This window comes from Nothobranchius furzeri, chromosome 8 (genome assembly GCF_043380555.1).
Source record: "Nothobranchius furzeri strain GRZ-AD chromosome 8, NfurGRZ-RIMD1, whole genome shotgun sequence".
NCBI lineage: Eukaryota > Metazoa > Chordata > Actinopteri > Cyprinodontiformes > Nothobranchiidae > Nothobranchius > Nothobranchius furzeri.
In genome coordinates this window covers 61,084,379-61,096,967 of record NC_091748.1, presented here as the reverse complement: position 1 = coordinate 61,096,967, position 12,589 = coordinate 61,084,379, and the positions used below count along the sequence as shown (strand labels likewise).

The following is a 12,589-nucleotide window of genomic DNA, read 5'->3' as shown; positions in this document are numbered from 1 at the left end:
ATATTACGATATCATAATGCCATTGTGAGCCTGTGTGTGTGTATTTGTTAGCGGCTCCGCCCTCTCGGTCTGCCAAGCAACAGCACTTGTTGCATTTTTCAAACATGAAGTGGGAGTGAAGTAAGTTTCTTGTAGGGGGTGACTTGCTCTTTAATGAAAATAACAGCTGAGACAGTCCAGTGTGAGTGTGTGTGTGTGTGTGTGTGTGTGTGTGTGTGTGTGTGTGTGTGTGTGTGTGTGTGTGTGGCCCGGAGGACAGAGGACAGGAGAACGGGCAGCTAATTAATTAAATAATTTGGTTCTGTACCGTTCTCTTCAGCACAGCCGACAAAGGTTTAAGATGGGTCAGTCCGTCAGCTTCACAGAGCTTCCCTTCCCTTGCTTGAAAAATTGTTTCACAATGAAAGTTGAACCCACATCTTTTTTATCTGTGAATTCAAAGCCGTTTGGCGAGTCTCAAATAAAAATTTGGGCATCTTACTGTAAAAAAAAAACATTAATGTAAAAAATAAACACTAAATAAATAATGTTCACATCCAGAATAAAACCTGGGCCTTCTGCACAAGAGTCCGACATCTTACTAGGTGAGCTAAAGCACCAGTTATGTATTTTGTATCTGTAACTTTTATACCGTTGATGACAGCTGAAACAACGTTTAAAGAACGGTTCGGAGCGAAAATGGCTATTTTGTTGCTAATTTGCAGGAAATATCTAGAAGAAAGTAGCTAAGGGTCCTCAGAAATGTAGTTAGGTTCATCACTAGGCGTTAGGAACAGTGACAAAGTCGCTGAGTTGGCATTACCTCGCTCTCTGCTGCTAAAGCTACTGATAGCAAATGCTACGGGCTATGCCTGAGCGTGAACGCGCATGAAGCAGCCTGCTCGACCCGAGCAGCTCTCTTTTTCTGTGATTTTACAGAAAAACAGGCAATCACAGTAAAAATGCCAGGGCTCATTCTACAGGACCAGGGCATTGCAGGAGAATGTATGAAGAAGAAATTTATTATTTCTATACATGTTTTGGCTGTCAAACTGCCATAATGTCCCTTTAAAACAAAACTCTAGGAAATTGGAGAGAACATGGCACTTTACACACCGGGAGGAGTCCTACTTATCTAATTGTCTACTTGTCTAAGCTTCGACAAGCTAGAACAAAATATTTATCATCGCTAATTGAGGAGAATAAGAATATTCCTAATTTATTCTCAGTACAGTAGCCAAACTTACACAGAATCATAGCTCTGATCCATATATTCCCTTAGCCCTCAGCAGCAAGCGAGTAAAATGTGATTTCTTCTTCCTCAGTAAGTGAGACAGCATCAGAGGTAACTGTAGAACCTCATCTGTGTTTGAACCGTTTTGATCCAGTTGAACTTTCAGAGTTATCAAAAATATTAGCTTCATCTAAACCTTCAACTTGTATTTGACCCAATCCCAACCAAATTATTTAAAGATGCATTTCCTTTGGTCACTGCCTCCATTCTAGGTTTAATCAATCTATCCTTAGTAAATGGATACATACTACAGGATATTAAGGTTGCTGTAATCTAACCTCTACTTAAGAAACCTTCTCTGGATCCAGATGACCTAATGACCAATATCTAGCCTTTCATTTTTTATCCAAAGTCCTTAAGAAAATGGTGGCCCACCAAGTATGTGAGCATTTAAACACAAATGATCTGTTTGAGGAATTTCAGTCTGGTTTTAGAGAGTATCACAGCACTGAAACCGCATTAGTGAAAGTTACAAATGATATTCTCATGGCCTCAGATAAGAATCTTGTGTCTGTTCTAGTAGTTTGATTCAGTGCTTGGACCAATTCTTTTTACTATATATGCTTCCAATTGGTAAAATCATTAGACAGCATGCGATAAACTTCCACTGTTATGCGGACAATACGCAGTTATATTTATCCATTAACCCTGATGAACCTAATCAGTTAGTTAGATTACAGGCTTGCATTGAGGATATAAAAAAATTGGATGACTCCAAAATTTTTGCTTTTAAATCAAGATAAGACTGATGTTCTCATCTTTGGACCAGAACATCAGAAAAGGAAACTGCTTAGTCAATCACCTGGCCAGAATGGCATCAAAATAGTCTCAGAGAACAACGTAAGGAACATTGGTGTCATCTTTGACCAGGAAATGTCATTCAAATCCCACGTTAAACGGGTTTGTGGGATTTCCTTCTTCCACCTTCGGAATATTGCTAAAATTAGAAGCATCCTTTCCAGGAATTATGCTGAAAAACTAGTTCATGCATTTATTACATCAAGACTGGATTAATGTAATTCATTACTCTCAGGAAGTCTACAGAATGTAGTTAAAAGTCTTCAGCTTGTCCAAAATGCTGCAGCTAGAGTTCTGATGAGAATTAAAAAGAGAGATCAAATCTCTCCTGTCGTAGCTTTTCTACATTTACTGTCTGTTAAATTCAGAATAGATTTTAAATTAAGTGTACTTCTCTCTTAACTACATTATTTCGTGCTATTTTAGCTGTTAACTTAATTTTTCCTCTAAGTGTTTTTATCCCCAGAAGCTACAATGGTGTTCTACTGAGCTGTGGTAGCCTCATGGAGGGGGTCATCAGTTTGAACACATGTTGCTAACCACTTAAACATTCTCCTTCTCCTGATAATAACATTTTACTTTCATGGAATGTGCTACTTCCAGTTCACCTATTTAATTAATTATAGATTTGCTAAAATAGACAACAAAGTTTATCTCTTACAAAATATAGCCTAGCATAACATAGTTTGTAGTTTTTCTCAATTGTTCTGTAACTATAAAAAATATAAATGAATTATTAAAAACGCAATTACATCTACTTAAATAATCAGCTTGCACAATATAAAACACAAATACCTAAAACTATAAGTGATGAAACTCTGCTTATAGAAGTTATTCTGATTGTGCAAAAACTCTGAAGATATTTTTATTATTTGCAAACTAAATATTAATCCACTGAGAACATCTGACTATTAAAAAAAAACCATTTTAAACATTTCTAAATTTAGCTAAATTTCTCAACTGTAGAATGATAATATATACTGTTCTCTATGAGCTGCTCAAACATCTCAGATAAATTGTTACTGAGGGGCATATTAAATGGTGCATAATATGTTTTTCCTAAAAAAAGATTCATAAACCCTTTAAAGGTAGCAATTTTAGATGTTACATAATGCAAAGATGATCACTGTGTCTGTATTGCACGTAAAAGAAAACTTCACACATTTGTTTGAATGCAGATTTCTATTATTGAAACAATGTTGTTGAAAGTGTAACATATTAAAATGATTTTTGTCCCTGGTGACATCATGTTAAATATGCTGGTGGGGACATTCACACTCTTTTTGTGCACACACTATGGCTTTTCTTTTGTGTGGATCTGCTTGTGACGTTTCAGATTTCCTGAAAAAGAGTAACTTTTCTCACACCGGTCACAGGGAAATGAATTTTCCCCTGTGTGGATCTGTTGGTGCTTTTTCACATTCCCTGACTCAGTAAAACGTTTCCCACACTGGCCACAGGAAAATAATTTTTCTCCTGTGTGGGTCCACTGGTGTTGTTTCAGTCTTTCTGATCGAAAGAAACGTTTCCCACACTTGTCACAGGCAAATGGCTTTTCTCCTGTGTGGATCCGCTGGTGTTGTTTCAGATTTCCTGACTCAGTAAAACATTTCTCACACTGGTCACAAGGAAATGGCTTTTCTCCAGTGTGGGTCCGCAGGTGTTTTTTAAGATTCCCTGACTCAGTAAAACGTTTCCCACACTGGTCACAGGCAAATGGCTTTTCTCCAGTGTGGGTCCGCAGGTGTTTTTTCAGATTCCCTGATTCAGTAAAATGTTTCCCACACTGGTCACAGGGAAATGGCTTTTTTCCTGTGTGGACTCGCTGGTGACGTCTTAAATTTGATGGTAAAGCAAAGGTTTTGTTACACTTGCCACAGCAGTGCAGCTTCTTTGCCTTTTTTGTAGGTTGATCCAACGGTGTGAAACATGAATCATTCTCAACCTTCTCCTCCTCTTTCCTGGACTGGATCTTTGAAATAAAGAAATGTAAAACAAAAAGCAAATCCAGTTACTTCCTGGAATGTTCTTTAACAAACTCATGTTTCCATTAGGCAACATATAAGCGGAATAAGTTCTGTCATATACGTACTACTGGTCCAAAGTTTTAGAACGCCCCAATTTTTCCAGTTGTTTATTTGATATTATACAGTTTAATGTCACATTGCACTCTGAAATGAAAGCATAGTACAAATAAGCAATTGGAGTTAAAAATAAATCATGGAATAAATGTATGGACCAAAATGTATTCTAAACGTTTGACTCATCAAAGTAGCCACCTTTGGCAGATACAGGTACTGGCCAGTAAATTAGAATATCATCAAAAGGTTGAAAATATTTCAGTAATTCCATTCAAAACGTGAAACTTGTACATTATATTCATGCAATGCACACAGACCAATGTATTTCCAATGTTCATTACATTTAAATTTGATATTCATAAGTGACAACTAATGAAAACTCCAAATTTGGTATCTCAAAAAATTAGAATATTCTGAAAAGGCTGAATATAGAAGACACCTGCTGCCACTCTAATCAGCTGATTTACTCAAAACACCTGCAAAGGCCTTTAAAAGGTCCCTCAGTCTTGTTTTGAAGGCACCACAATCATGGGGAAGACTTCTGACTTAACAGCTGTCCAAAAGACAATCATTGACACCTTGCACAAGGAGGGCAAGACACAAAAGGTGATTGCTAAAGAAGCTGGCTGTTCGCAGAGCTCTGTGTCCAAGCACATTAACAGACAGGCGAAGGGACGGAAAAAATGTGGTAGAAAAAAGTGTACAAGCTCTAGGGATAACCGCACCCTGCAGAGAATTGTGACGACAAACCCATTCAAAAATGTGGGGGAGATCCACAAAGAGTGGACTGCAGCTGGAGTCAGCGCTTCAAGAACCACCACGAGGAGACTCATGAAAGACATGGGATTCAGGTGTCGCATTCCGTGTGTCAAGCCACTCTTGAACAAGAAACAGCGCAAGAAGCGTCTCGCCTGGGCCAAGGACAAAAAGGACTGGACTGATGCTGAGTGGTCCAAAGTTATGTATTCTGATGAAAGCAAGTTCTGCATTTCCTTTGGAAATCAAGGACCCAGAGTCTGGAGGAAGAGCGGAGAAGCACAGAATCCACGTTGCATGAGGTCCAGTGTAAAGTTTCCACCGTCAGTGATGGTGTGGGGTGCCATGTCATCTGCCGGTGTTGGCCCACTCTGTTTCCTGAGGTCCAGGGTCAATGCAGCCGTCTACCAGGAAGTTTTAGAGCACTTCATGCTTCCTGCTGCTGACCAACTTTATGGGGATGCAGACTTCACCTTTCAACAGGACTTGGCACCTGCACACAGTGCCAAAACCACCAGCACCTGGTTCAAGGACCATGGTATCCCTGTCCTTGATTGGCCAGCAAACTCGCCTGACCTTAACCCCATAGAAAATCTATGGGGTATTGTGAAGCGGAGGATGCAATACGCTAGACCCAACAATGCAGAGGAGCTGAAGACGACTATCAGAGCAACCTGGGCTCTCATAACACCTGAGCAGTGCCACAGACTGATCGAGTCCATGCCACGCCGCATTACTGCAGTTATTGAGGCAAAAGGAGCCCCGACTAAGTATTGAGTGCTATACATGCACATTCTTTTCATGTTCATTCTTTTCAGTTGGCCAACATTAGAGAAACAAACATTTTTTCATTGGCCTTTAGAATATTCTAATTTTCTGAGATACCAGATTTGATGTTTTCATTGGTTGTCACCTATAAATATCAAAATTAAACGTAATAAACATCGGAAATACATTGGTCTGTGTGCATTGCATGAATATAATGTACAAGTTTCACGTTTTGAATGGAATTACTGAAATATTTTCAACCTTTTGATGATATTCTAATTTACTGGCCAGCACCTGTATAACAGCTGAACACACTCGTGGCATTCTTTCTACAATAGAAATCAAATATTCTTCAGAAAGTTATTTCCATATCTGTAGAAGAAGTTCCCATAAATGTGGGGCACTTGTAGGCTGCTTTGCTTTCACTCTTCTGTCTAGTTCATCCCAAACCAGCTCGATGGGGTTTAAGTCTGGAGACTGTGCTGGACACCTAATGTTCACAAGCTTACCATCTTGTTCTTTTTTCCTGAGCTGGTTCTGGCACAGCTTGGACGTATGTTTTGGGTCATTATCTTGCTGTAGGATGAACCCCTGACCAACTAGGCACACACCAGACGGTACTGCATGGCATTGGAGAATGTTGTGGTAGCTGTTTTGGTTCAGGGCGCCTCTCACTCTGTAAAAGTCACCAACCCTGGATCCGGCAAAACAGCCCAAGACCATCACGCTTCCTCCTCCATGTTTGACAGTTGATGCGTACAAAGATCCAGCATGATGACCTCTTCCTGTCAGAGTTTGACCCAGTTTCTGAGTGCCTTTTAATGGTTGTTACGTCCCTGGGAGAGAGGAGAAGGAGGGGCGGTGACAGGCTGATTCACTAGAGCTGGGTGATCCTGGCTCCTGCTCTTCACTGGTCAGACTGGCAACCGTAACAATGGTGAAGGAAACTGTACTCACTGACACCTTGACTTTCTTTGCAATTTCTCTGCAGGAAAGACCGACCTTTTTAAGTGTAATGTTGGTCTGTCTCTCTTCCATTTTTAATTTCCTTTTTCTCGCCATTTTTGTAGCAACACACTATTATCTGCTGTGCAATACTGTTAAACTGATGCTCACAAGGGTATGGTACCACAGTATGTTCCAACACTGCTTTTATGCAGAAAGAGGGGGTTGGAAGTAATCCAGAAAAGTTGGAACACCTGTAGGAATTAGTAGCACCAGCTTTGAAGGCTTGATCAACCTCCATTGCTGTAGAACAGCTATGTTCCCTAAAAAAGGCCTTCATGTATACTTCTGAAATGTACATTATTTTTCAGTTTTGAGTAACCTTACCTTTTTTTAACCTCCGACAGCTCATCACTTGTCTTTGTATCATTTCAAGCTATTCATTGAACTTGAAGGACTTAAATTGCAATAAATAACTGGAAAATTGGGGCGTTCTAAGACTTTTGACCAATAGTGTGTGTGTGTGTGTGTGTATATATATATATATATATATATATATATATATATATATATATATATATATATATATATATATATATGGTACCACAGTATGTTCCAACACTGCTTTTATGCAGAAAGAGTGGGTTGGAAGTAATCCAGAAAAGTTGGAACACCTGTAGGAATTAGTAGCACCAGCTTTGAAGGCTTGATCAACCTCCATTGCTGCAGAACAGCTATGTTCCCTAAAAAAGGACATATATATATATATATATATATATATAATAGTTTTGACACACAACAATTATAAGTAGAACAGTTTAAAACAGATTGGAATATTGCCTACACATTTTTACAAATTCTTCAGATGTTTCCTAGCAACATGATTTCATGTTTATGTTAATGCATTTGGCAAATGTGTTTATCCAAACAATGAATGTCAAAACTTTTGGCCAATATATCAGCTCTGCCAGGAAAAGCAACCAACCTCTTCCAGTGATGACATTTTCCTGTTGGTATCACTTCGCTGCTCTCCTCTAACCAAGAAACACCTCTGGAATGTTCAAAAACACACAACAAATTTTAAGAAATGCTATAAGATACCAGTTAAAATATGTAGTCACGTTTAACCGACTCTGGTAATGATGCAATGGGCAGCTATGCACACAGTATTTTTATAATATTTGCAATCTTCTGATTTCAATTTAAAGATCTCACTTGCAGCTCTAATCACCTGTATTATTACTCTTATTATGATTCAGCTGCAGACATTTCATGCAGTTGAATGACAAAACTGCTAAAATCCAAAGTATCTAAAAGTCTAAGTATCTAAATGTTGCTTCAGAGGGGCAGAGAAGTATAAAATCTTATCAAAAGTGCAAAAACATCATTTTTTACCGTTTCCAGTGAAGACTATCCTCTGCAGGTTGAAAATATCACCACCTCCAAGTCACCTCCTACCAGGGTCTTACTCCACTCATGTTTGAAAAATGCTACAAATGCCGTTGCCTGGCAGACCGAGAGGACAGCGCCGCAAACAAATGCACACACACAGGCTCACAAAGACATTGTGACACCATAATGTGCCAGCTAACATCATGGCGTACCTTAGCTAATAGTGGTGGCAGGTTTTAAATCAAATGCAGTGCAAAGTTTTTACCTGACGAAGGTGCAACACTCAGTTTTAGGCAGAATATTTAATTTTTAACCAAGATGCACTAAAGTGCCAACCTATTTATTATATGTGTCTACAGCATGACACTCATTTATACAGTTTATTAGTAAAAAAAAAAAAAAAAAAAAAGTTGATTTTGGGGTGACTTGCTCTTTAATCACAGAATCAGAACAATTTGTAAAGTCCAGCCTTGTTTTCATGGCAACCCATGTAGACATCAGTTGACTAATTCTAGAGTCAATTTTAAAATGAAACAAATCGATACTGTTTTTGGACATTTTCAATTTTGGCGTTGTTTCAGTTAAAGTCTCTTTCCGGAGTATTTCTCTTATCCGATGGCACCATCTAGTGGCTGACAAGCTTATCACACAAAACTCAGTTGCTCAGTTTTTTTAAGATGGCGAATTCACGTTTTTTGTTTATGAAGGTTTTTCTGTAGCTGACAAACAGAGCTAAAACACACTGTTTTACAAGTATTATTCTCATGTCATGTTGTGTTTTCATATATTTATATTTTAAAGATTTGCTTGTCCGTTAAAAGTTCATCAGCTCTGCATCAGCCGAGGTATTCCTTAAATTTGAATCATGGAAGCAGTAGTCTAACGCTACTGGTTAGTTCTGGTTGGCGTTCAATTTCATATTGTAAGGAGGTCTGCAGGGCAGAGGGTGTGCTTAGCACACAAAAAGATATATTCTTGGGCAGTATTACAGTATTACCGTATACAGGCGGTATTACAAAATACCGACGGTGTCAGTTCCAATACCGTCATGAAAAACAGCTGTGCGACTGACCAGTTCCTCTATCCTCGCCATACTCCAGCTCTGCAGGGAGAGCGTGTTGGCTGTGTCAGTAAACGACCTCCAGCTTACAAAGTCAATAAAAACCACAATTCTAAAAAAGCTGGAGGCCAAGTATGAATCTGATTCATGATTGTAATGCGAAAATACACTTTCCTCGATCCTCGTTACCGTAGCAGATTTGAGCTTGATGACAACGCACTGGCTGAAATCAAAGCTGAATTACAGGCTGAGATCGTGAGCTTAGAGGGGCAAACAGCACCAGAAGCAGTGGCCATCCGAACCATAAGAGGAATGAGCACAACCTGAACCCCCACGCAAAAAGATGTCTCTGGGGGCTCTCCTGCAAAAACGAGCCGCTGACGCTGCGCCGGAGGGTCCCGTCAGCGCAGAGCAACTGAAATATGGAGCTGAAATAACAGCGTACTGTTTGGAACCTGTTCTTCAAGGGGACGATGACCCTCTTCTCTGGTGGAAATATGCTGGCAGTCGTTTTCCCCAGATGTCACGACTGACCCGGAGGTGTCTATGTATTTGTGCCACCAGCTCACCATCGGAGCGGGTTTTCAGCACCGCAGGTGAAGTTGTTGGTCCACAACGTGCAAACTTGAACCCAGAAAAAGTAAACATGCTGGTTTTTCTGGCGAGAAATCTTAACTAGATTTGCTGCAACATGCCGTAATGTTCGCACTACTGTGTGTGTGTGTGTGTGTGTGAGTGTGTGTGTGTGTGTGTGTGTGCGCGCACACGCGTGTGGCCGTGTGACGGAGTTTTCTTTTTATAATTTTAATGCAGTTGTTTTGGTTGCAATAATTTTCATAATTTCAATGTTTATGGTTATTCAACTCTTGTTGACTGTTATGGCCTATTTGCACTGTTTCATGCTGCTCGTTGGTAAGTTGTTCACTTGATTTGCGCACAACAGCTGTCCTGGGTTTTTATGTTGATTTATTGCTGTTGGACTGTTGACTCTTTGCACTTGTTTATAAGCTGCGTTTTTTGTGTTAATAAATGTTTTTAATAGTATGTGAGTTGCGTTATTTTTTTAGTAATTGTTTGGTATTCGGATTCAGAAAGGTGAAGGTCCACTTGAGGCTTACGTCATACTTTTTAAGTATTCACGGTAATACCGTATACCGGGGTGAAATTAAGTGGAAGTTAGACGGTATTCAAATTTGGATACCGCCCAAGCCTAATGTATTGATTACTTTTACAGATTTCTGAAAAATCATACATAATTTCCAAAGGGAGAAAACTCCAGAAAGCTACTTTAACAAAAAACAATTATGTGGTGAAATATGGGTGTGCTTTTGTGCACCTTATATTAGATTTGAATAAACACTAAATGATTTGTTAAAAAACTGCTAAAATGTTTAACCTAGCACAAAGTTTTGAGGAAATATATTGTGCAACAAATGCAACAAATTAATGGAGATATTCCTAGCCACTACGATTCTTAGGAGTTGAGGCCATTTTTGTTTGTTTGGTTGATCGTTGTCATTCTGTCATGGCTGTTTGAGTCTAACAAATTTTCTAACTTTCATGTTTACATCAGTCTTCTCAGGCACAGTATGTCGGCGCTTCTTGGGAAGACTCTTGCAGGCTGCACGCACACTGCTTTATGCAGCTGCACCCTCTCTGGTGGATGTATGCACTGTTTGCTACTTCCAAGTGTGTGTGTGTGTGTGTGTGTGTGTGTGTGTGTGTGTGTGTGTGTGTGTGTGTGTGTGTGTGTGTGTGTGTGTGTGTGTGTGTGTGTGTGTGTGTGTGTGTGTGTCCTCCATTAAATGGAAAATTTAGGTTTGGGGCTACAACAAATTATTTCTGGGTCGCTCATGTAACTGGCTTTGGATATTTAAACAAATATAAAGTTTTTTGCACACCGATGCCAGATAAATGCCTCCTCTGCTGCGTTAGCTCGCTGCAGAGCAGCCATCTTCACAAACTCACGGTGTAAACAGTAACTACATCTTGCATTCATCTTTTTCAAAAGGAGAAAAACTGACAGCCCCCTAGTTGGCTGAAAATGAAATTTGTTTCAGTATAACCTTTCTTCCAACATGATTTTGACGTTAGACTGTTTTGTGATAATTTCACTCTAGAATTCTGACAAATTGCACCTTTAATGAAGTCATTTGATTTGTTTAGGATCTTCCTGAGGGATGAGAGGCATTGTCATTAGTCATGACTTTCCCTTTTGCTCAGCAGGTTGTTCTTCTGCTGAAAGATTTAAAACTAAGGACTGGCGGAAGAAACTGGAGCAGCAGGAACACCTGTGTGTAGTTTGGATGAAGAATGTGGGTCAAGCTGATGAACGCTGATGCTTTTAACCTGCAGCAACAACACAACAGCCTCCTGTCAGCCAGAAGAAATTAAATTTCAACTTTAGCGTCTGCTTGCGTTCTCTTGCAAGTCACTTTTAAAATGATCATTTTGCAATAACTTCAGCTGGACCGCAATAGAAATCAATCAGTTCAAAGAGCAAGTCACCGCCAAATCAACTTTTTATTTTACTGATAAACTATATACAGGGGTGTCTAATTGTGCTGTAGACATATGCAGTCAATAATTTGGCACATTTGTGCATCTTAGTTAAAATTTAAATATCCTGCCTAAAGCTGTCAGTGTTGCATCCTCTTCAGGTAAAAACTCTGCACTGCATTTGATTTTAAATCTGCCATCGCTATTGGCTATAAGGTACACTATGATGGTAGTTCGTGCACAGGGTTTCCCCCAGAAAATGAGTTAAGCCTGGCGGCTTTGGCTGTCAGACCGGGGGGTGGGGGTGGGGGGGTGGGGGGTGGGGGGATTGCACACGTTCCGCTGTTGTTTCTCACCAGTATCAGCTGATGGAGGGCTCTAGTTTCATTGCGTCGTTCATGTCAGCGGACACGGTAGGGTCGGGGAGGGGGGCGGGGCATGATGCTTAGCCTGGCGGGTGGCCAAGCAAATCCTGACGGGCCGCCAGTCTTATAAAGCGCTGGGGGAAACCCTGGTACATTATGATGTCACAATGTCATTGTGAGCCTGTGTGTGTGTGTATTTGTTAGTGACTTTGCCCTCTCGGTTTGTCAGGCAACATCATTTGTTGCATTTTTCAAACAGGAAGTGGGATTGGAGCAATACTCTGCTACGGGGTGAATTGCTCTTTAACGTTTTTTCTTTAACCATTTCTCCCTGCATCGTTTGCAGATCTTACTTTTGACATTTCACCTCCGTCTCTGAGCTTTATTCCTTTCATCAATAATAAAAAGAAAATAGGAAACCGAGCAACCAGGGTGAATAAAATGACCTACATTCATGTAAGCACTAGATAGAAAAGAATAAATCAAAAGAAAAAGGAAATTAATGAGTAGAGAACTCCCCTAAATACGGTGTTTCTGCTTCTGACAAGCCAAAAGATAAATGGGAGTGAAATAACATTCTGATATAGGTGGCACATTATTTGTGCACGATTTTATCAGAGGAGATAGACTTAAAACATTATGTATTATGTGC

The 12,589-nt window shown here is 39.8% G+C and overlaps 1 protein-coding gene across 2 annotated transcripts in view; it reads right to left on the bottom strand.

The window, feature by feature from the left end:
* Positions 1 to 3,256: 3,256 nt before the first annotated feature.
* Positions 3,257 to 12,589, bottom strand: part of xxylt1 (xyloside xylosyltransferase 1) — a 68,275-nt gene continuing 58,942 nt past the window's right edge. For both annotated transcript variants that reach the window (XM_070554184.1, XM_070554185.1), the window contains exons 3-4: positions 7,607 to 7,672; positions 3,257 to 4,043 (exon numbers count right to left, since the gene is read on the bottom strand). In XM_070554184.1, coding sequence (XP_070410285.1) covers positions 3,366 to 4,043; positions 7,607 to 7,672 — 744 coding nt within the window. In that variant the 3' untranslated portion in view covers positions 3,257 to 3,365. The remainder of the gene's footprint in view (positions 4,044 to 7,606; positions 7,673 to 12,589) is intronic.